The 25,112-nt window shown below is 48.8% G+C and overlaps 1 protein-coding gene across 4 annotated transcripts in view; it reads left to right on the plus strand.

Annotated features, from left to right (window-relative positions):
- The window catches only part of CACNA1A (calcium voltage-gated channel subunit alpha1 A), a 254,178-nt gene that overhangs the window by 190,466 nt on the left and 38,600 nt on the right, over window positions 1-25,112 (plus strand). For all 4 annotated transcript variants that reach the window (XM_070792700.1, XM_070792697.1, XM_070792698.1 and 1 more), the window contains 6 exons: window positions 9,156-9,255; window positions 11,125-11,285; window positions 14,072-14,209; window positions 16,125-16,326; window positions 18,534-18,698; window positions 21,997-22,107. In XM_070792700.1, coding sequence (XP_070648801.1) covers window positions 9,156-9,255; window positions 11,125-11,285; window positions 14,072-14,209; window positions 16,125-16,326; window positions 18,534-18,698; window positions 21,997-22,107 — 877 coding nt within the window. The remainder of the gene's footprint in view (window positions 1-9,155; window positions 9,256-11,124; window positions 11,286-14,071; window positions 14,210-16,124; window positions 16,327-18,533; window positions 18,699-21,996; window positions 22,108-25,112) is intronic.

Genomic DNA, 25,112 nt, shown 5'->3' on the forward strand with positions numbered 1-25,112 from the left:
CTCTCAGCAGACCTGGAGGAGTCCTTGAACGGCCCCCCGACCACACAGCGAGGACTTGGTTTGTCAGGAGGCCAGCGTGGTGGCCCATTTCCAATTTAAGGGCTAAAGTGGGCCACTCCTGGGAACACAATGAGGTCAGGTTGTGTCAGAAGAGCTAGAACTCTCCAGAGTTTCTGAACACCTCTGAGCTGGTAGAGATGTACCATGAAAGTCAGGAGGCGGAATGTAGTTCTGACTCCAGCCAGACTTTCCGCCTCCTTCTCTTTATCATCTACTTTCTCCTCCTCTTTCGGTCCACTCTCCCTCTACCCTCCTTTTCTTTCTCTTTTATTCCTCCCTCCCTCCTCTCCCCCTTCTTCTCTCTCTCCCACTTTTTTAAGTATTTGAGTATTTGGCTACATTATTATTAAGATGTCCTGTAGATTTAATAGTAATAATAATCAAAGTGAAGTGCACAGCAAATTAGAGGGGAAAGATTGCCACAAATAAAACAGGACATCCATGGCCTTCATATATAAAAAGCAGCTACAAGTCAGGAAGAAACACTGAACCTCAATAGTTAAGTGAATACAGGATTTAACATAGAAGTTTCACAGAATGCTGATTAATAAAAATGACCAAAAAAAAAAAATTCAAGGTACAATTGGTTTCTTATCAAGTGAGCACAAATTTCTTCCCCCCAAAAAAGATTTTAAAAGGCAATACACTGTGGATATGAGAATGTAATTAAATATGCTTCTCCCTCCATCCATCAGTTATTTGAGCGACTCCTACAAGGAGGAATCAGTTAGGAATCATGCTAGCTTCTGAGAAAGTTTCAATTCTGAAAAGCCTGGGGTGAACCCCTCGGATCCCCTTCCCTCCCTTGGTCCTGTTGCTGTCTTTCTCTGTCTTTCTCTTTGCCCCTTTTCTCTCTCCTGCCCTCTCTCTGACTCCCTCTCCTGCCCTCTCTCTCTTCCCCTCCAGCCCCTGCCTCCACTACCTCTCCCCCTCCTTCTTCCCCTCCCCTCCCCCCCTTCTTCCCCTCCCCTCCCCCCTTCTTCCCCTCCCCTCCCCCCCTTCTTCCCCTCCCCTCCCCCCTTCTTCCCCTCCCCTCCTCCTCCCTTCTTCCCCTCCCCTCCCCCTCCCTAACCTTCCCCATCCTTTCTTTCCTCTCCCTCTCCTCCTCCCATCTCTTTTTCTCCCTTCCATCCTCTCCCTTGCCTTGACCTTCTGTCTAACCTGGGCCATATGGCCTGGAGAAGGCGGGCACTCCACCATTCACTCTGGCATCAAAGACCCAGTCCCCACCATGTTCCAACCTGGCGTGGTCTCCAGGACCAGGGAAGGCAAGTGCAGGGAGGCACCCCCTCCCACACTTCCTCCAGCCCTCCAGGATGACATCTGGCCAGCAGCTCCCAAGTCCCCCAGGGCTCAGGAAGAGGCCACGTCCATCTCCACACACAGCCCCCCTACTTTGCCCGCTGTGGCCTGGCCTGGGTAGTGGGTTTCGCCCTCTGTTTTACACCCCTAGGTGTAGGACAATAGAAGTAGTGTCTGCTGCCCATCAGTTCATCCTTGGAACTTTCCTTCCAGACCTCTGTGGGAGCCAACAAGTTTCATTGCCAAAGAGGGGGCCCCCACCATTGCCCTGTCCCACCTCCATCCCCCATTTGACCTCGCAGTTTGGGAAACAAGCCTCTCAGTCATAGAACTTTTGCCATAATGGGCCTAGTTTCCCTGAAGCTACAATTAGACTCAATTTGAAGCAAGCCTAATCTGCAAAAAACAAAATTATTTTTCCACCCAGAATCAATCAGCAAAAGGATTCTTTGTGTTTGCAAAAGAATCTGCCACAGGGAGCTGATTTTGTGTTTTTAATTTTTTGAGTTTTCCCTTTAAATATAAAGTTATACAAGGGCATTCAAAATGAGCCTACAGCTCACAGAAATCTGGCAGCATGTTTGCAGAGTCAACCTTTGAAACTGGTTTTATGAAGTTGCTACAGGCATAAAGCCAGCCAGTCCGTGCCCTTGAAAATCCCTGTTTCAAATTGTTTTTTAAATTCCTATTTGAGGAAAGGGTCTGGAAAGGGATTTCAGGTCATCCCTGTGAGTCTCAGTGAACTTATATGTCTTGCAGGAACTGGGGTGTGTAGTTTTGCCAGTAGGATCCTGACGAGTGTTAGGGATGTTCTTGGGGTCTTAGAAGGGCTGACAACCCGGGGAGCACCTTTATGTGATGGTCCTAGGGATGGAATAGGTAGGCTCTGAGACCCCACCCCTGCCACACCCTCCCCGCCTCACTGCCAAGAATCCATCTGGTCCTGCCACTCCCCCTCCAGGGCAGGGCTACAGGCCAGGCACAGCTGGTGGAGTGCCTTGATCTAGCAACTTGTGCATGCCTGGCCATTCCACCAGAGAAGGAGCCCTCAAGCTGCTATTCTTTTCCCCAGAAAAGTTTCAGAGTCCTCCCTTTGGCTTCAGGTTCCTGGCCTCTCTTACCTGAGGTCTCTTGCCCTACGAGGCCTTTCCTTGTTACCAGATGGATGTCATGTTGGCAGGAGTAAGGGATGCTCTGCGGAGAAGGCACTGGCACCCCACTCCAGTACTCTTGCCTGGAAACTCTCATGGACAGAGGAGCCTGGTAGGCTGCAGTCCATGGGATCGCTAAGAGTCGGACACGACTGAGCAACTTCACTTTCACTTTTCACTTTCATGCATTGGAGAAGGAAATGGCAACCCACTCCAGTGTTCTTGCCTGGAGAATCCCAGGGACAGGGAAGCCTAGTGGGCTGCCGTCTATGGGGTCACACGGAGTTGGACACGACTGAAGCGACTTAGCAGTAGCAGCAGCAGCAAGGGATGCTCTGACAGCCTCCACTTGAGTGCCCAATCCCAGAGTCCTTTGCTTCCTTCTTTCTGTTCTTTTAATTCATGTTTTCTGTCCTGTGTCCCTGTTTCCTCATAGACAAAGCTGAGGTCCCCAGCAAGTATGAAATAAACCTGATTGTTTAAAAAAAAAAAAAATGGTTCCTGCAAGCCTGTTTGGTTTCTCTCTAGATGTGCAAGTCCCTGAACCTCTCTGTGCCTCAGTTTCCCCATAAATTTGAGATACTTGACCAGATAATAATGACAGTAACAGCCTCCATTTACTTAATCTTTACAGCCCCATATAAGAATTTCTCTTATTATTCCCTTTTAGTACATGAGGAAACAAGCCCAGAGAGATTGTGGCGGGAAATGAGTCTAGCAAGATCACTAAGGGCTTAATGGCCCAGTAGTTGAGAATCCGCTTGCAGTGCAGGAGCCTCAGGAGACACAGGTTCAATCCCTGGGTTGGGAAGATGCCCTGGAGGAGGAGATGGCAACCCACTCCAACATTCTTGCCTGGAGAATCCCACGGACAGAGGAGCCTGGCAGGCTACAGTTTGTGGGTTTGAAAAGAGTTGGACGTGACTGAGTGACTAAGCACACAGGCAGGATCACTAAAGTTGAATTCAACTGTCAGATTCAAGGTTGCCGCCCAACTCTCAGCCCTGAATGTGGACGCTTTCACAAATCAGGAGGATGAGACCTGACAGCCTGGCCTGGCTGGGTTCCTCGAGTCTCCAGCAAGGCCTAGAAGTCCAGGGGAAGAGGGCATGAGACTATTCCCTTCTTTGTGGAAAGGAATCTTGCTGTTCTGGCCTGTTGGGGTGGAGGCAAGGATTCTGCAGTGCTGTGATTGTGGCCCCGTCTGGGATATGGGAAGATGATCCCTGTGGTCTTCCAAAGGATGTGTCGAAGCTCTCGTGTTGGTTTCTACCCCTCCTGCACCTCCCCTAAATATCTGTGTGTGTGTGTGTGTGTGTGTGTGTGTGTCCTGCTCCATCCACTGACAGTGTGCCGTGTCCATGCGACCACCATTAACACACCATTTCATGAGTCACCACACATGACATCACGCTCTGTGCCCATGCATCGGGGTGGCCAACTGACACTTCTCAGCAGCTGGGGGATCGTGGTCCTGCCCTCGCTGCCAAGAGTCCATCTGGCGCTGCCAGTCCTCCCGCAAAGCGGGCCAGCATGGCCGGCAGAGCGCCTGGGTCAAGCCACTCCTGCACGCTCAGGAGCCCAACTGCAAGGAAGCCGAAGGAGGAAGCCATTTTTTTTATTATCCTCCTCAAAACAGGCCCTACCTTTGAAGGCATTCTTTTGTGTGTGTATAATGAAATGGAAAGAAATAGAAGATTAGAGTGCAAGATACACAAACCTGGGTTTGAAGCTCAGTCTGTCACTTGCTGGCTGTGTGACCCTGGATAAGTCACTTTCCCTCTCTAAGTCTCAGCTGCCTCATCTGGAAAATGGGTGTAATAGTACCACCCTCCCACAAGCAGATGCAGTGACATTCAGAAGACTCCCGTATTACACCTTATGTCATCCATAAGGTTGAGCAGAAATCACTGTTGTTGAAACATTTCTCCAGGGACTTCCCTGATGGTCCAGTGGTTAAGACTCCAAGCTTCCACTGCAGGGGGCATGGGAACTATAATCCCACAAGCCATGGATTAATGTTTTTAAAAGTTAAAAAATAAATTTGAGAAAACCTTCCTCAATAATCCAAAAAGGAGAATGTATACCATTCTGTCTGTGCACTAATTCCTAGATACATTAAGCTTTGAGAACCACTGAGGTATCATGATAAGGTAGCAGGAGGGGGAAGAATCCAGTGGGAATATTTGTAGGCATTAAACCATTATATTTTTAGAAATATCACTAATTTCAAAAGAGGGGGGGCAGGTGGGAAATTCTGAAGAGTATCTGTTTGGCAGGTGCACTGTTCTATTAATAATGGCAGTCAAGTTTCTCACACCTTGATCTCCAGTCATGATTGGAGGGTCGTAATAAGACTGAGCCCTGATTCCAAAGATGAGTTGTGCAAGGGGCCACTGCCAGATGCAGAGAGGTTTCCCCAGGCCCACATTTTCCCAAAAGACTCTTGAGAGTCGCCCCTTAATTTCATCCCAAATTGGAACTCCTAGCGGCCTTCTCTCATCTTCATAACTTAGGGGGTAAAGTCAGGGCCATAAATGTGTATCAAACCTCAGCATCCCCAAGGGCTGTTTCAGAGATGAGGATGAATTAAGGGCGACTCAAAGCAGCTGGATTCTTTCCTCTTGCTATGTGAACAGATACTTTATCTGTTTATCTGTTTATCTGTTTGCTTTATTCCAATACTCATCAGGCGCCCATTCATCCCAGCAGAAATCTATTAGAAAATTAGTTCAAAAACAAACACACAAAAAATTAAAGGCAGTGCTGGGATTCAAACCCAGGTCTCCCCAGCTCCAAAGCTCATCCCCTGCAAGACATTTTAAAGGACTTCTTAGCAGTCCAATGGTTAAGACTCCGCGCTTCCAATGCAACTATAGAGTTGCAGGTTCGGTCCCTGATTGGAAAACTAAGATCCCACATGCAGCACAGAGTGGCTGGGGAGGAAAAAAATAAAAAAAAAGACATTCTAAAGTCTTCCAGTCCCAGAAACCCTGGAGAAAAGGGTTTTTTCGCCAGCTCTTGGCAGTGACCTTTAGTGGCAAATTTGCCTTCAGTAGTTGATAACTTTCTGGCTATCCTGCGACTTGAAAATTTGGCTTCCTCGGTGCTGTTTGGCAGTGCCGGGAGCCTGCCAAGGGCAGGGGTCGGAACGGAGGTCTTCCAGATGGAAGGATGGACACCATCCGGAGCCACAGCCTGAGGCGGCCCCTCCCGGTGCCCGGCCGGGCAAGGGCGCGCTCCGGTGTGCGTGCGTGTATGTGCGTGTCCTGTGTTCTTTCTTCTGAGGCCGCTTACGACCTGTCTCTCCCTCCGACGCCACCTCACCAGGAGCAGTACACGGTAAAGTGCCCCTCTCTCTCTCTCTCGTTCTGTCCTGTTCTCTGTGCCCTGACGCAGCCATGTTGGCTCTGGGCCTGTTTCCGTAGCTTCGTGTCATTGCCACCATCCTGTCGCTTGCAGTGACTAGAGCCCCTCAGCCTACTCCCCAGGGAGCCTGAGCCTGGAGGCGTCTTGGCCACTGCCTGTCACCATGACCCACCGTTTAGCCCAGTTCTTGGGCGTGGAGGGCGCTCTCCCCATGATCTGAGATCAAGCCGGATGGGTGGTTATCAGGGGAATGAATGTCTAACTTCCCAGGTGGGAGAAGCATGGACATTCCAAACAGTGAGGGCTTGTGCTTTGAGAGGAATAACTCCCCTTCTCCAAGAACATCAACAGTCTCAACAAAGTGATTTGAAAATCTGGTTGTTTTCTGTGAGAATACCTTGATCAAGCCATTCCTGCATGCTCAGGAACCAAACTGCCAGGAACAGTCTCCTTGGTGTCTCAACACAGAGGATTATTTCAGCCTCTCAAGGGAGATGTGCCTCCTGGGAGAGAGACATCCCCACAATGGCCATAGAGTACTTTTTAGATGAGTAGATGTGCCCCAGGAGGCGTGTTCGCAAATGTCAGCAGTTTGGTGCATCAAGATTTTAGCCAAATTCAACACTGATGTACGGCAGAAACCAACACAACATTGTAAAGCAGTTATCCTCCAATTAGAAATGAATTTTAAGAAAAGAAAAAAAAATGTTAGCCAGTTCTGCATACAACCTAGATGTCCACTTGCTTGACTTTTTCCCCAGCAACATAGAGTCTAAGCTCTATTGCAGTTTGCTAGAAGACCTTATGTCATCCCCATACAACCAGTATCGTTGACCTCAGATAGAATGGCAACTGCAAAAGTGAATTCAACAGAAGTGAAACGGTCACATTGCAAGTTGTTGCATTCAAGCTAGGTTCTTTGTTAAAAGGGAGATTAGGGAGTGCTAAAGAGACATTAAGGGAATCCCTGGTGGCTCAGAGATAAAGAATCCGTGTGCCAATGCAGGAGACTCAGGTTTGATCCCTGAGCCAGGAAGGTCTCCTGGAGTAGGAAATGGCAACCCACTGCAGTATTCTTGCCTGGAAAATCCCATGGACAGAGGAGCCTGGCTGGCTACAGTCCATGGGGTTGCAAGGAGTCGGACATGTCTTAGTAACTACACCACCACCAACCGCCAGGGAGGCATTAGACACATATGAACACTTACCAGAGATTTCCTCTCTGACCAAAGCAGAAAGCCTGGAAGATAACTTGAAGAAAACATAGCTGTTTCCCTGTGTGATCCTGTTACTTGTGTCTGTGTTCTGCCTAAAAGCATCTCAGCAACTCTCCTGATGTGTCTCATACTTTGGGGACACAGCTTTGAGATCATAAAGATGACTTTGGTTTAGATAAAGAAAAAAACCGTGCTCAGACTGCTGAATCCTGGAGCATGGCTGTGCCTGACAGGTTAAAGTCCAATTCTCTTTTTCTCTGCAAAGGGAGAGAAAGGAACCCTTAAAAAAAAAAAAAAATTAAAAATGATTTTGTACCTGGATAGACAGGCACAGCATGGAGGATGTCTCTGAGGCAGCTCTATTCACGACCCAAGAGGTGACTGTAGGGAGGTGTTTGCTCACTGGTCCCCAAAGAACTCCAATCTGGATGCATTCACATGTGTCCTGAAACTACACACCAGGCACGTGCTGGGGGCGGAGACAAGAACCCAGATTAAAGGGAAAATGAACACGTAGAAGGATAAACCACAGTTCTGCCTTGGGGGCATTTTCTGGCTAAAGCCAGGGCTTCCCAGGTGGCTCAGTGGGAAAGAATCTGCCTGCCAATGAGGGAGATGCAGATTCCGTCCCTGGGTTGGGAAGATCCCCTGGAGAAAGAAATGGCAATCCCACTCCAGTAGTCTTGTCTGGAAAATCCCATGGACAGAGGAGCCTAGTGGGCTACAGTCCGTGGGGTCACAAAGAGTTGAACACAACTGAGCAGCTGGGCATACACACACACACACACACACACACACACACACACACACACACACACACACACACACACACACACTGTCTAAAGCCAGAGCCAATGACAGAAACAAAAGCGATTCTGAATAAGCACTGGGGTTTGGCAGAACCCAGAGGCAGTCAGCAGAGATTGTGAAGGGACATTTTCCTTGGGCTTTGAAGGCTGCATAGTTCTGTGAATGGAGCAGTGGAGGAAGGGCAGGAACAGAAGCCAGAGCATGTGGCTGGGGTTTGGGGTGTGTCATGATCAATGGGGATGCAAAGAGAAAGGTAAGTTGGACTAGATTTTGAAGAGCCTTGAATGCCAAGTTAAGAGATGGCACTGCTAGGAATTCAGATGCTCCAGAGGGGTTTGGAGCAGGAGAGTGGCATGATTGTTTTGGTCACTGTGTGCAGAAAAGGTGGAAGAAGAGAGAGACTTAGAGTGGGGGGAAGTTGGGAGGTGGATCATGGGGGTCTGACCTAGGATGGTGGCCATGGTAGGAGGGCGATGAGGATGAACATGACTATTGGGTTTCTGCCTTGGGCAGCTGGGTGGGTGGTGAGTTCCATTCATCACAAGCCTTTGATGACCACACCCAGTGCCCTCCTCATTGCAGGGTCGGGTGGGGGGGTTGAATTATGGTTGGCTAAGGGTGTCATGGCATCTACAGTGCTAGGACTCATGCCCAGTAGATCCTGGGCTGGACTTTTACGCAGCTATCTGACAAAAATGAGCTAAGAGACCCTGAAAGAATGAGGCAGTGATTCAACATCAGCATCTGATGTTCCAGTTCTTTTCGCCCCATGGGTTCAGGGAATATTGGGGGAGGGGTGGGGGAGGAGAGTTCTTGTTTAAATGCCACTTTAAGGACTTTATGGATCCTGTTGGAAATGGGGGGGGGGGGGGGGTGGGGAGGGCATCCCATTTTCTAAAAGCTCAGTAAGACCAGCTCCGAGGAGAGCACACAGGTTAGGGTAGGACCTAACTCCTTCATGCTGGATCTGAGGGCCCCCCGCCCCCATGCAGTTGCTCAGGCCCAGCCCAGCAGTGGAGGGCCCTCAACAACCCCAAGAACCTCAGAAGGCCATCTGCTCACTAACCCTTGTGCCCAGATGTAGCAGGGGAACTGACTGCTCTTCAGCAAGGCAAGGTTATGCCAGGTTTACCCCAGATTCCTAAACCTGGGAGGCTGGGGTCACGTGCGGCTACAGGCCACCCACCACCCAGCCTGACCTTGGCTCCCTCTCTTCCCTTCTCCCCATCCTAACATCCCTCCACAGTGGCAATAGCAAAGGAAAGGACATCAACACGATTAAATCCCTCCGAGTCCTCCGGGTGCTACGACCTCTTAAAACCATCAAGCGGTTGCCAAAGCTCAAGGTGAGATCGGGGTATATGGGAGATCTCCCAGGGTTGCCATGTACAGTTGAGCAGTTTGCACACTGCTCAAGGACACCACGTTGAAAGGGATGCTGCTACTTTTTGTGGTGGATTTACTTATTACTACAACTTTCCAGTAGATGGCAGTAGAGTGAGTTAATGGAACAAAATCTGTATATTATGGTAATTTTCCATTAGGTGAAATGTCTCATGCAAAGTTGAGGGTCCTTTTTCCTAATTCCCATGAAGGCATCATGTGGATAAAACAGGCCATAACCCGAATCTGGGAAGCAGGAAACTAGGTTTCTGGTCCCACATAACCTTAAACTTTTCACCTGCCTATTCTAGGCTCCAATATCTCCTGTTCCAAAACAGCATGAAGCAGCATTTCCCAAACACTTGTCATTTCAAATTTTTAAAAAGGAAAGAAGAAAGGATATGAAGCTTAGTCATTCAAACACCCTGTTTCAATTTATGTTGCACCTGTATTATCTTAATGTTTAAGTCACTTTATTTTTTTTTACTTAAGTGGATTTATTTTAAAAGGACATGCTTGTCAAGTTTCTCAAGTTGGAAAAACCAGAATCCACTGTTCATAGAAGGTAAAATTAAATATCTGTTAAAAAAAAAAAAGATAACTATTCTCAAAATCTAGCCCAGAAGAGTTGCCTGACAAAGATTTTGAGTATGGATGCTTGTTCTTTCTTGCTTAAAAAATGAGAAGTATAGGGACTTGCTGGTAGTCCAGTGGTGATGACTCCACACTCCCAACATAGGAGACACAAGGTTCCGTCCCTGGTTGGAGAACTAAGATCCTGCATGTCCTGTTTTGGTGGGTCAAAAACAAAAGAAAACACACAAACCAAAAACAAACAAACAAACACCTAAGCATAAAAAGGAAAATTATAAATGTTATTAACACAGCAACAGCTAAGGAAGACTTTCTCCTTCACTCAAAAGGATTGAGAGAATTAGAGAATAACTTTGCAACCATGCAATCAGTGTTACTTGGTTTGTGGCTCCTGTAAGGACCTAAACGTATTGTCTGATATCACTGATGGTGGGCTCCTCCCCCATAGTTTGGGAAATAATGATTCGACGCCCCCTTTTTGTTGATGAATTATTCAAAGAGGAAATGTGGCTACCTTCCGGACTTGAAAACCGGCTTGCATTGAAATACGTGGAATCCAGCAGTAGTCGGTTCAGTGGCTCTTCCCGATTTTCTGGGTCACAGCTTGCTTTGAAACCCCCATGAGAACTATGCACTCTGTCCCCCAGGGAAAGCCAATAAAGCTAACATGCGATTCCAGTAGGTTCGATGACCCTTGATGCTAACTTGTAGTTAGAACCCACTGTGATTCATAGCAGAATGGGGCTGGGGGTGGAGGGTGGGGGTTGGCAGGATGATGGAAAGATTTCATCTTACTCAAGGCAGAATCTTCAGGGCACGTGGAGTCAACTCACAAATCCAGAGCGCCCCCTAGTGATCGGTGGGCAAAAAAGGAAGAGATCGCACAACTCCAGATGCTGGGAAAGAAGAGTGACCCTGAGGCAGGGACACAAAGAAGGAACTGGAAATGACCTCTCCACTGACGATCTCTGCTCTTGCCCTAAAGAGCCATGAGCTTACCTTGGAGAAGCTCGGAGAAGTGGCCCCCATTCCCCAGGGGTTAGAATTGGGGGGTTGGGATGCATAAAAACTCAGAACTAGATGCAGCCCCCACACTTACTTCTCAGAACTGCGTGGCGGTGGCTCATGTCCTCCTCTGTAAAATGGGAATCCTGTACTTTGATATTATGAGCTGCTGGAGGTGGAGGCTGGGCCAGCTCCCAGCCTGCTCACACCCACTCTCCCGCCCGCCCCACCAGGCCGTGTTTGACTGCGTGGTGAACTCTCTCAAGAATGTCTTCAACATCCTCATCGTCTACATGCTGTTCATGTTCATCTTCGCCGTGGTGGCTGTGCAGCTCTTCAAGGGCAAGTTTTTCCACTGCACGGATGAGTCCAAGGAGTTTGAGAAAGATTGCCGGTGAGTCTTGACTCTTCTAGGCGTCCCCATCAGGGCTGGTGGGTGGGAGGCGATCAGAGGCACCAGTCTCTTTGTAACCACAAGTAGGGATCTGGCTGCTCGCTCCTCAAAAGCCAATAAAAATGCAAAGTTGGTTTAGGAAAGTTTGCTTTATTTTGGATGCCAGCAACCGGGGGGTGGTGAGTCCTGTCCAAAGGCCAACTACCCCTTCTCTGCTGACAATCAGGGGTAAGAACTTTTATAGATGGAAGGAGGGAGCTACATGCAGAAACAGCACAGCCAGCTGTGAGGGTCATCTTCAAATTGGTCACTTAATTGGTCAGCAGCATCTTAATTGTTTTAAGTACAGTCAACCTTCAGTTCCAGGGTCGGTTTGTTTGCATCTCCTTGAGGCCCATTCTCAGAACTGCACGGCAGCTTATGTCTGGCTACAGTCTGGTCATCGTGTAGTTAACGTCTTCCACCTGGGGGGGATTTCAGTCTCTGTAAGACAGCTCACAGGATATGGCTCAGGATATTATCTATAGCCCTTGAGAAGGAGCTAAAGGCCCTTGACTCTGCTTAATGACTAAACTGTTATTAATGTGGTCTTCTTTGATTGTTTTCCTTTGCTTCTGCATTTTCTCACCCCTCTGATTAAACTTATTTTTTGGCTGAAATTTTTCCGCAGACAAAAGGCAGGCTGAGGATACGGTAGGAGGGGGACGACCATAGGGTCCTGTTGCATTTCATCTTGGACCTGGAAACTGAGGGCTTGGGTATTGAGGGCGGCCCGGATCTGCAGCTTGGATCTGCAAGTAGAACATCAGTTGTAGAATAAGAGTCCCTGCCCCATGAGCCCTAAGCTGGTTGCTCAACTTATGAGTTGCCACCTTTGTCAAGTAGGGGATAGCAATACCCATCTAGTTCCTTGTAGGAAACCTTTACAGGCGGATAAATTCAGAATATGTTGAGATTTTTAGAAAAATTGCGAGGCGCATGTCCCACATAGCACCTCACACCTTCAGTTGATTAAAACAGCCTTGTGATCCAATGCAATACTTCTGCTAGGAAACATGCAACTATTTGCACCAAATGGGATAAATAACAAGAACAAAGCCTCACATCCAGCTGGGTCAGGTTTTGTTGCCAAACGCATTAGATCAGAGATGGGCAGACTTTGTCAAGGGCCAGATAGTAGCTATCTTTGACTTTGCATACACCTTCCATGACAACAAATGAAACTCAAAAGCCGCTGCAGACAATAAGTAAAGGAATCAGAATGGCTGTGTGCCAATCAAACTTTGTTTCTGGAAACTGAATTTCTTTTCATTTTTATCTGTCGTGAATGAATTCTTTTGATTTGGTCTCAACCATTCAGGGCTTCCCTGGTGACTCAGATAAAGAATCCACCTGCAGTGCAGGACACGCAGGTTCGATCCCTGAGTCAGGAAGATCCCCTGGAGAAGGGTATGACTACCCCACTCCAGTATTCTTGCCTGGAGAATCCTGTAGATAGAGGAGCCCGGCGGGCTACAGTCCATGGGGTCACAAAAGAGTCTGCAACTAAAAACAACAACATTTTAGTGACTTAGCAACTAAAAAACATTTTAAAATGTAAACAACCACTGCTTAGCTTACTGGCAACCCAGAGACAAGTCTAGATTTGACCTTCAGGCTGGAATGTGCCAGCTGCCATTAGGGAAAAAATGTTAGGTTTTCAGAGCTTTCTGGATTTTGGAATTGTAGCTCAGAGGTTGTGGACGTGAAATCCCCCCATCTTTGGGTTATCTTCCTGATGGGAAGTTCTAGACTCAGTCCAGGAAAGTGCTGAGCCTCTCACTAACCAAATGCCCAGTCAGTACAGCTTTTGTCACCAGTAGGTGACAAAGGGTCGTGCACGCGTGCATGCTAAGTCACATCCAACTCTTTGTGACGCTATGAACTGTAGCCCAGCGGGCTCCTCTGTCCATGGGATTCTCCAGGCAAAAATACAGGAGTGGGTTGCCATGCCCTCCTCCAAGGGATCTTCCTGACCCAGGGACTGAACCCACATCTCCTTCAGTTCCTGCTTTGCAGGCAGATTCTCTACCGCTGAGCCACCAGGGATGCCCGTTTTACTATGTGGCAAAGGACTCCCGGCTGTTTTTTTGTTGGCTGAAATTGGAAAGATCCCAGGCATTAGGCTAAGAGTCTGGGGCTGACCTTTGTATCCTACCCTGAGAAGGAGCAGCAGCTGCGTACCTTGGTCTGATGAACCGCAAAATGTGCCTTTCTCCTTCCTTGCTCTTAACCACCCCGCAAGCCTGACGCTCCCACCGTTGGGAGTAGAAGTGTTCAAGTTAGAAAAGGATGTGAGTATCTGAGTCCTCTCCCCCTGGACTCAGGCTGTGGCATTCATGGATGTGTCTCCCAGTGGATGCACACACTCCAGGGAGAAACGGGGTGTTGCTGCTTTGCAGGCTGTGGGAGGCAGTGTGGGCTGGTGGCCCCACCCCCCTCCTCCTCCTCCTCTCTCTCTCTCTCTCTGGAGCCAATGATGGGTTTCCCTTTGTTTACTTGTTGTTGTTGCTCAGTCACTAAGTCATCTCCGACTCTTTTGCAACCCCATGGACTGTAGCCCACCAGGCTCCCCTGTCTATGGGATTTCCCAGGCAAGAATACTGGAGTGGGTTGCCTTGCCCTCCTCCAGGGGATCTTCACGACCCGGGGGAGGAACTGAGGTCTGCATTGGTAGGCAGATTCTTTACCACTGAGCCACTGGAGAAACCCCTCCACTTACTAACGGTCCCCATTTTCTGTGGCAGCGGCAAGTACCTCCTCTATGAGAAGAATGAGGTAAAGGCGAGGGATCGAGAGTGGAAGAAGTATGAGTTCCATTATGACAATGTGCTGTGGGCGCTGCTGACCCTCTTCACCGTGTCCACGGGAGAAGGCTGGCCACAGTGAGTGGGCCAGGAGGAGCTCGGAGGGGCGGGGGCCCGGGGGCAAGAGAGAGAAGGGTCTGAGAGTCCGGTGCTGAGACAGGTCTGGGGGAAGGAGAGGTTCATTCCTGGCTTCCGGAAGTGGGGACAATGCAAGATACAAAATGCACTAGAGTGGCAGCCCCCACGTGTGGTTGGGCTTCGAAGGGTGGAGATCCAGCCATCTCTCGGCTCACCTAACCCTTGAGTGTATGCTTCACGCTCCCAGAACAGGCACTGTTTCTGATTTGCAGAAAGGCTGCACGTAGATACACAGGTGGTCACATCCCCTTAAACCTCCAAGACGGGGCTGTGGACTCGACATTCTCCAAGTCAGGACCTATCCATCCCAGACAGGGTTAGGGCTGGGGTGATATGGGTGAGACTAACTCGTGCCAAGATTAAAATTGAAGCCCCAGATTTAATTTTTTTTAGGTTTTTTTTTTTTTTTTGACCATGCTGCACACAGCATGTGGGATCTTAGTTCCCCAATCAGGGATCAAACCCACACCCCCTGAACTGGAAGTGTGGAATCTTAACCACTGGGACCACCAGGGAAGTCCCCAGGATTTAAATGCTTGATATTTTGTTCATCGTGGGCTTTGGGGCATTTCTTTTGACTTTCTAAAATATTGCAGGAATGAGACTTCCCTGGCAGTTCAGACTTCCCTGCTGGTCAATCGTTAAGACTTTGCCTTTCAATGCAACAGGTGCAGGTTTGATCCCTGGTTGGGGAGCTAAAAATCTCACATGTCTCAAAGCCAAAAACTGAAAAAACATAAAACATAAGCAATATGGTAACAAATTGAATAAAGGCTTTAAAAATGGTCCACATCAAACAAAAAAAATCTTTTTAAAAAATTGCAGAAAAGACTAGACATTTGGGTAAAATGCTGTTTCCCTCGATTACTGAGGGGTCTGGCACTCCCTGAATTTGTGTCTCAGCAATGCCTCGGTCTCCCCACCCTAGTCCCGGTCCTCCTCCCAGAGGTCTCTGCTGAATCCAAGTTGAAGGTCTGGTAAGTTTGCAGCCTGTGCCTTCAGCATCCTCACCTGCTTCCCTCGCTCACCAAACGTCCTAACCAACACGTGCCTCTCTACTCACCCACACACAGTACCCACACACTTGGGACCGGTGCTTGCCCATTAGACACCTTTGAGTGAATTTTTAGATGCCCCTTTCTCAACAGACATCACTTCCATCTGTCAGAAAAGCATTGCAGTAATACTTAACGATCTCGCTCAAAGAAGGCACTTTAGGGCTCCCTGCAAAAAAAATTGTCATCGTTAACACACGAAGCTGAACGGTGCCACTTAGATGCAGAGCCCTTGAGCAGTGCGTGACCTGTGCAACTGTACGGAGCAGCCACGGGTACACTCATTCCCATGTGCAAGCTCATCACACCTCCTCAGTTCCCACCACCACCTGTGCTTAAATACACAGACACACACACACACCCCTGCCTCCATGACCCCCTACCCACTCCCATACATGACTACAAACCCGTTTTCAAATCCCAACCTGACCCCATCTCAGTGGGTGATCTACACAGCAAGTCACTTTGAATTGCTGAACCTCAGTTTCCTTGTGTGCAACATGGAGCCTGTAATAACCTCCCTGAGAGGGTTACTGGAAAAATAAATAAAAGGTTGAATACCTTTTCTGGCACATAATAAACCCTCGATACAGGGCAGTGTGACAACAATACTGATGTTGTTGTCAACACTCCCCAAAGACAGAAAGTGTTGGGAAGATTATGGCTTCATAAAGCAACCACTGTGACCGCCGTCAGAAACAGTGACTACTCTTCCTTTCTTTTCTGTCTCCTCTTGATACTGTCTTCCATCCCTGTTCCCCTGCCTCACTTTGTCCCGCTCCCCACCCTGGTTCTCACAGGGTCCTCAAGCACTCCGTGGACGCCACCTTCGAGAACCAGGGCCCCAGCCCCGGGTACCGCATGGAGATGTCCATCTTCTACGTCGTCTACTTTGTGGTGTTCCCCTTCTTCTTTGTCAACATCTTTGTGGCCTTGATCATCATCACCTTCCAGGAGCAGGGGGACAAGATGATGGAGGAGTACAGCCTGGAGAAAAATGAGGTACCACGTTCCAGTTGCATCCCCATTTAAAAGCTGACATCCCACCACTCACACACACACAGACACACACAGAGGAACCAGCTTCTGGGGGCATCTGGGGAGGGCACAGCAGCATTCTCCAAGCAGAAGCCACTCTGCATGAAGGGTAGCTCTTCTTGGGGTTCCCAGAAGAAAGAGGGGTTGTGTGTGTATCAGTCAGTTTGGACTGGGTTGTGATGCAGTAACAAGCATCCCGAAAATCTCAGTGCCAGACATGCACAAACGGATTGGACTGCATATCCAGGCTTCCTGTCGTCTTTGTTCTGGTTCCCCTCTGAGAAACTTCAGATTAAAAAAGAGAACAGCAAAACACGTGTCACATCTCACATTTCATCAGCCAGAGCGAGTCTCATGTCCGTATCTGATTTCAGTGGGGGCAAAGAAGTACAGTCTCTCCCAGAGAGGGGTGGAGAACATGAACGAAAGAAAATCCAGTCCACCAGGGAGTATAATCATGACTATTTGCCCTTCTAGAATCATCCAAGCTAGGAAGAGGACCTAGAATGCATTCTTCCTCTGCTTCTTTGGCCCTTAAGACTAAGTAATCATTATTCTTCCCTGTCTGCCTCCCTCAAAAAGAAAGAGAAGCTAAACATTTGGTAAGAAGGAGTGGTTAGGCTTCACAACATGGATGGACCTAGAGATTATCACACCAAGCGAAATAAGTCAGAAAGAGAAAGACAAATACCATATGATACCACTTGTAAGTGAAATCTAAACCTCAACACAAATGAACCTGTCTACAAAACAGAAACAGATCTACAGACAGACAGAACAGACTTGTCATGTGTGGGGGGTGGGGGAGTGGAGGGAAGGACTGAGAGTTTGGAATTAGCAGAAGCAAACTATATAGAATTGATAAAAAACAAAGTCCTATCATATAGCACGGGAAACTATACTCCACATCCTGTGATAAGCCATAATGGAAAAGAACATGAAAAGAATGTTGGCAGTGGTTTAGAGTCTAAATCGTGTCTAACTCTGTGACCCCAGAGACTGTTGCCGGCCAGGCTTTTCTGTCCACGGGATTTCTCAGGCAAGGATACTAAAGTGTGTTGCCATTTCCTTCTCCAGGGGATCTTCCTGGCTCAGGGATCGAACCAGGGCCTCCTGAATTGCAGGCAGATTCTTTACTGACTGAGCCACCAAGGAAGCCCATGAAAAAAATATGTATATGTATAACTGAGTCACTTTGCTGTGCAGCAGAAATGAATACAATGTTGTAACTCAATTATACTTCAATAACAATTTTTTAAGAGAAGAAAGAATGGTTAGGCTTTTAACCATTCAGACTCTGGTTGAAATTTGAGATTCACCCACTTGGTAGCTGTGCCACCCTAGGCAAGTGGCTTAACCTCTCTGAGCCTTTATTTTCCTCATCTGCAAAGGGGGGCTACTGACAGTACCCACTGATCATGTTTGCGGAGGGGATTCAATGGGCCAAGGAGATCCAACCAGTCCATTCTGAAGGAGATCAGCCCTGGGATTTCTTTGGAAGGAATGATGCTAAAGCTGAAACTCCAGTACTTTGGCCACCTCATGCGAAGAGTTGACTCATTGGAAAAGACTCTGATGCTGGGAGGGATTGGGGGCAGGAGGAGAAGGGGACAACAGAGGATGAGATGACTGGATGGCATCACTGACTCGATGGATGTTGAGTCTGAGTGAACTCTGGGAGTTGGTGATGGATAGGGAGGCCTGGCCTGCTGTGATTCATGGAGTCGCAAAGTCGGACGTGACTGAGTCACTGAACTGAACTGAACTTCTCAAGGAGCCGTGAAAGTGAAAGTGAAGTCGCTCAGTCATGTCCAACTCTTTGCGACTCCATAGACTGTAGCCTACCAGGCTCCTCTGTCCATGGGATTTTCCAGGCAATAGTACTGGAGTGGGTTGCCATTTCCTTCTCCAGGGGATCTTCCCGACCCAGGGCTCAAACCTGGGTCTCCCACATTGTAGACAGACACTTTGCCGTCTGAGCCACCAAGGAGCCATAGCTGTCGGGAAAAGAAAGCATTCGTAATGAGTTTATGGGAAACGGGAGAGGGTAAGAGAGGCAGACATCTGGGCAAATGTGCGGGAGAGCTGTGTTGGGTGAGTTGAGGAGCGCTCGATGTCCAGCCACCTCGGTCCTGCCTCCGGCCCTCACGCCACCGGGCTCTCTCCCACAGAGGGCGTGCATCGACTTCGCCATCAGCGCCAAACCCCTGACCCGGCACATGCCGCAGAACAAGCAGAGTTTCCAGTACCGCATGTGGCAGTTCGTGGTGTCCCCGCCTTTCGAGTACACCATCATGGCCATGATCGCCCTCAACACCATCGTGCTCATGATGAAGGTGAGCCCTCCTCCCCGCGCGTGGCTTAACCACGCCCCCTGCTCCCCGCCCCACACACCCGTCCTCCCCTAGCAAGATGGAACCCACTAGAAGTTTCCCAGACAGACCGCACTCTGTTACCACCAAGCCCTTGTTCCTGCTGTTCCCTCTGCCTGTCACACGATTCCCAGCACTCCATCTGGCCAGCCCCTTCCGGCTGCCCCTGCAGAGCCCTTCCTCTGGTAAGCCTTCCCTGGTCTCCCAGGACCATATGAAGTCTTAGCAAGCATCCTATTTGATTTTTTTGTTTTTAATATTTATTTATTTGGCTGTTGCACATCTTAGTTGCAGCATATGGGATCTTTAGTTGCAGCACAGTATCTCTTAATTTTGCATGTGAGATCTAGTTCCCTGACCAGGGATCGAACCTGGCACCCACTACTCTGGGAGCTTGGAGTCTTAGCCTCTGGACTGCCAGGGAAGTCCCACCCTATCTGTTACCGCACATGTCACAATATCAGTATTGGGTTGTCTGACAATCTGCCACCCACCTGTCTCAAGGGGCTGAGACAAGTCCTGATCACCGCTACATTCCAGGGGTTCAGAGAGTCAGGGGTTCCCTGACTCCAAGGGAACAAGAGCCCCCTGATAAATGTGTGATGAATGAAATGAGGAGGAAAGGGCAGGTAAGGACCTTGTAACCCTTAGAGCCAAGGAGCCTCTTCAGAGTGAAATGTCAGGACCTTTGACCCTGTGCTTTGGAGACCAGAGGTCTGAATTTGAGCCCAGCTCTACCGTTTAATTCACCACTGAACCTTGAGCTAGTGACCAGTGGCATGAGACGCACTGGTCATCTCCAAAGCCCCTGGTTTCCCTGTCAATGAAATGAGAATTATTTAAAAAATAGCACCTTCCATACGCCTGGTGGGGATTAGGGTTGAATGAGAAAATTCCTGCGAAGACATTAGCACATTTCTAGATTCTTAAAAACACTCTATAAATTTAGCTGTTGATTTTTTTAAACTCATGTTTTCTATTTTTGACTGTGCTGGGTCTTCATTGCTGCGCACAGGCTTTCTCTAGTGGCAGCAAGTGGAGGCTACTCTTCACTGCGGCGCGTGGGCTTCTCACTGCAGTGGCTTCTCTTATTGGGGAGCACAGGCTCTAGGCATATGGGCTTCAGTAGTTGCGGCTAGCAGACCCACTCTAGTGCGTGGGTTCAGTAGTTGTAGCTAATGGGCTTAGTGGCTTCTCGGCATGTGGAATCTTCCCAGACCAGGGATCGAACCCATGTCCCCAGCATTGGCAGGGGGACTCCCATCCACTGCACCACCAGGGAAGTCCTAACTATTGATTTTGTTTGAATAGGCAAAAAAGCAGTGCCTGGTGTCACCTGAAAACTCATCTCTGCAAGCAAGTGCTTTTATCTTTCCATTGTTAAGATCATAAACACTTGTAAACAAACAAAAGACAGAAGGATAGAACAGCACAGCCCTTCTCAGCCTGCTCCCAGATCATCTGGGCATCTTGTTAAAATGCAGATTCCTCTTCAGAAGGGCCGGGTGGGCCTGGGACTCTGCATTTCTAACCAGTATCCCAGTGACGCTGATGCTCCAGGTTCCTGGACCACATCCTGATTATCCAGGCTCCTGTAAACACCCAGTCTCCATCCTCAGGGGCACCCATACAGAACTGCTCTGTTTGCTTCACCTATTTTTTTTCACGTTTTTTCAATTGAGTTGAAATTCACATAACACAATTCCCATTTCAAAGTGTACTGTTGTGTTTATTACATTCATCATGTTTGCAACCACCACCCCAATTTCCAGAACATTTCCATCACTCCAAAAGGAAGCCCATCCCCGTTAGCACTCATTCCCCATGCCCCTTCCCCCAGTCCCTGGCAACCACTCATCCGCTTTCTGTCTCTATGGATGTACCTATTCTGGATATTTCATCTATTTTTTTAAGTACTTTAAATGATAGCACGCTATTTCACCCTTAAATTCTTCGGTATGCATTTCTGAAAAATCAGAACATTTTCCCACATGTTCTTATACTTGACAAGATTAGTGTTAACACCAGAAGATCCATATTGAGTTGTCCCCAAAATGTCTTTTACAGTGAGTTGTTGAGCCAAGATCTAAGTGGCTACACATGGTCTCCAATTTTTTTGTCTTTTAAATTTCTGTCTTCTGCCCCTCCACCCCCCGACCATTCCATGCCCCCCCCCCATTATTAAGTTTCTAAGGAAACCAGATGAATTAAATGAAAACTGTCTCACCTCTGGGTGCATTGGTTTCCTCCATCTTCCGGATTTCCTGTAACCTGGTGATAGTGAAAAGAAAGTGAAAGTGTTAGTCGCTCAGTTGTGTCCAACTCTTTGCAACCCCACGGACTGTAGCCCGCCAGGCTCCTCAGTCCATGAAATTCTCCAGGCAAGAAGGCTGGAGCAGGTTGCCAATTCCTACTCCAGCGGATCTTCCCAACCCAGGGACCAAACCCGGGGTCTCCTGCATTGCAGGCAGATTCTTCACCATCTGAGCCACCAGGGGAGCCTTTACATGCAACCTGGTAGATAGGTGTAAAGGTTATGGATTCCATATGAAAGTGAAAGTCGCTCAGTCGTGTCTGACTCATGAAACCCTGTGGACTGTAGCCCTCCAGGCTCTTCTGTCCATGGAATTCTCCAGGCAAGAATACTGGAGTGGGTTGCCATTTCCTTCTCCAGGGGCTCTTCCCAACCCCAGGATCGAACTCCAGTTTCCAGCATCACAGATTCTTTACCATCTGAGCCACCATAGATTCCATATGCCACAGGGCAGCTAAGCCCTCAAGCCACAGCCATTGACCCCACGTGCCCTAGAGTCCATGTTTTGCAACAAGAGAAGCCACCACAATGAAAAACCCACACGCCACAACTAGAGAAAGTCCAAGCAGCAGCCAGACTCAGCGTAGCCATAAATAAGTAAATAAAAGTTTTGAAAATTACAAAGAAGATGCTGTAGACATCCTCCTGCATCACAAGGAGCCCCATCCGGCCAGGCTGTCCCAGGACTGTCCCAGGATCTTGGCTGTTAAGTAAGACAGGAATTCCTCAAGAAAGGAATTTTTGCTTTGATGTGAAAAGATGAGCTGAGCCAGTGAAGAGCTGGGCTGCAGCTCAGGCTGGCTCCACAGAACATCAAGAGGGAAGCCAAGTGTCCCAGCCCTGCCTGCCCTGAGGAAAAGACAGCCATGAAGCCACCCCCGCACCCCTACATGTGTTCCCCAATACCATGCCCACTGACCCCACCTCTCTCCCTCCTTTCTCATCTAGTTCTACGGGGCCTCTGTTGCTTATGAGAATGCTCTGAGAGTATTCAACATCGTCTTCACCTCCCTCTTCTCACTGGAATGTGTGCTGAAAGTCATGGCTTTTGGGATTCTGGTAAGTCCGGCCATGGGGCTAGAGCTGTGGGTTAAGGGAGAGCCCAGAGGAGTGCTGGGTGCTGGCAGTGGTCTCCTCACCTGGCCCCTCTGCCCCCAACCCCAGTGGTGACTTGAGCGTCCCTCCAGTGCACACAGATCCCATATGCTTAGGTGTTCTCATACTTCCCAAGTAACACCAAACTCTGTGCATCTTATTAAATGATGTGATGAGAGAGGGTAATTATGATTTTGGAGATAAGGAAATGGAGATCCAGACAAGCCGAGTCCATAGTATTCAAACTGTTCTAGCCACAATCTGCAGTAAGAAATACGCTTTGCAATGGAGCCCAATACACAGAAGTACATGCATGCATGCATCCTAAGTCGCTTTAGTCGTGCCCAACTCTTTGCAACCCCTGGACAGTAGCCTGCCAGGCTCCTCTGTCTGTGGGACTCTCCAGGCAGGATAATGGAGTGGGTTGTCATGCCCTCCTCCAGGGGATCTTCCCGACCCAGGGATGGAACCCACATCTCTTATGTCTCCTGCATTAGCAGGTGGGCTGTTTACCACTAGCACCATCTGGGAAGCCCACACAGAAGTGCAGACAACCGAAATGAAATTTTCTCAGAATCCATCTCTCCCGTTAGAATATACCCTATACTCTGAGGTTGTCTATTTTCTTGATTCCATGTTCGCACCCCACCCCCTTTTTTTATTTGCCGGTCCCACAGCATATGGGATCTTAGTTCCTCAGCCAGGGATGGAACCTCCACCCCCTGCAGTGGAAGCACAGAGTCTTAACCACTGTCCTGCCAGGAAAGTACTGCCCCCTCCTTTTTATAACGTAATTCATGACCCACTAACAAGTGCAAGTGGCCTTAACCTGAGGTCTGTTGACTCCCAAAGGGATCTGTGGATAGGGGACAGATTTCTGTGAGGGGACCCATGAAATGAGATGTGAAAAAATTCACTTGTATTTTTCACCAGCCGCTAATTGGACTTTAGAGTTTCCTTCTGTCTTAAAAGTAGACGGCAGACCCCCCAGGGTTACCAATATGATCTGTGCCACTGAATCAAATCACACGTTCTCATACTGCATCCAAGAGCTTGCAGGTACGTCAGCCCTCCGTATCTGTAGGTTCTGCATCCGAGGACTCAACCCATTTGATTGGCGGTTGGTTGAATCCACAGATGTGAGACCTGAGGATATGGAGGCCCGCCTGTCAAGCACTTGAGAATATGCTTAGCCCACCTCTCTAAGAAGAATGACCTGCAGCTTATGGTGTTAGCAGACGGAGGCTGGGTTCTCACCTCAGCTTCCTGAGATGGTAAAAAGTGTCAGCTTTGGCACAAGACAGACCTCGAGTCTGATTGTATTCAGGCTGTGTCACCTCCGCTCTCTCCTCCGTCACAAGAAAAGCCCATCCTCTGTGTCTCCCTCAGAAGAGCTCTTGCAAACCTCAAACGCAAGTAATGCGAGTCTGGAGACTGAGGGGGAAGCCTGGCATGTTGTGAGTGCTAAGTTACTTCAGTCTGTCCGACTCATTTGCAACCCTATGGACTGTAGCCTGCCAGGCTCCTCTGTCCGTGGGTTTCTCCAGGCAAGAATACTGGAGTAGATTTCCATGCCCTCCTCCAGGGGATCTTCCTGACCCAGGGATCGAACCTGCATCTCCTGCATTGGCAGGCGGTTCTTTATCACTGAGCCACCTGGGAAGTCCTGGAGCACCCATACTTGAGCACTCAGCCCCTTTCTAGACGTGTGACCAAAAACAAAGCATTCAGCCCCTTTGCTTCTGTGTCTACATCTACAACATGAGAGAACCACACACCCAGCCAGAGCTGAGGGGATCATGAGCATGGACCCAACTGCCCAACGCAGTTGTGTCTTATGATTTTTTTTTCCCCCAGTCAGTGTTCTGGTAGTAAAGTGATGCAATCTGCCAGGGCCTGGAACCCCATCTCCTCCACCCCTGATAATCCTGCACAGTTCTGCACTGAGCCTTCCCCTTCAGTCTTAGATGAAACCCCAAGTTCCCCATGTGGAATTTAAATGATAGAAGGGAAGCTTCTAGTCCAGGGGGCTTGAAGCATGTGGCCAGCCACCTAGAAAGTTGTATTTGTGGCCCCGCATAAGTAGAGCCTGAGACGAGAATTGAATGCAAGGGATTTATCTGGAAGGTGACCCCAGGAAGCCTCATAAGAGAGAGAGGGAGTGAGACAGAGAAGGGAAGGCTGCCAGCACAGGGTGTCTTGTTGAGCAGCTTAGCAGTGCTGGCAACTGGAGTGCAGTTCCATGGAAGACCTCTGAGAGGCAGCAGAGATCACATACTCTGGTCATCTCACCCATGGTGAGGGAGCTGGGGTATTTATCCCCCAGGGCTCATAAGCCATAATGAAGAGCTGCTCCCAAAGAAGCTGTTAATTACCCCAACAAGGATGCTGCTACAGAACACCCCTGGGCAGAGTGACGAGGTTGCACAGTCAAATATGATTACATATGGGTAGGACCCTAGCAGCAGCTAAATACCCAAAAGTGCCTGTGGAAACTGAGTTCCTCTCAATCCTAAAACAACATCCATCTATTGAGAACCTGCATGCATGCATGCTCAGTCATGTCTGACTCTGCAACCCCATGGACTAGCCCGCCAGGCTCTTCTGTCCATAGGATTTTCCAGGCAAGAATACTGGCATGGGTTGCCATTTCCTCCTCCAGGAGACCTTCCCAACCCAGAGATCGAACCAGCATCTCCTGAGTCTCCTGCATTGGCAGGCAGATTTTTTACCACTGAACCACCTGGGAAGCCCTACTGTATACCAGACCCCACACTCAGTGACTCACATGCATTATCAGACTGTTGTTATACCCTTATGTTCCATAAGAGGGCCTTGAGGCCAAAGCAGTCCAACTCCGAGGACATTTGATTCATACATGCTAGAAGAATTTGATCCTGAGAAGCACGGCTCCAAAGCCCAGGTCCATCTCTGTGAGGCAGAGGGGCTGCTGCTGTGTGAGATGCTTA

The sequence above is a fragment of the Bos indicus genome, chromosome 7 (genome assembly GCF_029378745.1).
Source record: "Bos indicus isolate NIAB-ARS_2022 breed Sahiwal x Tharparkar chromosome 7, NIAB-ARS_B.indTharparkar_mat_pri_1.0, whole genome shotgun sequence".
Lineage (NCBI taxonomy): Eukaryota > Metazoa > Chordata > Mammalia > Artiodactyla > Bovidae > Bos > Bos indicus.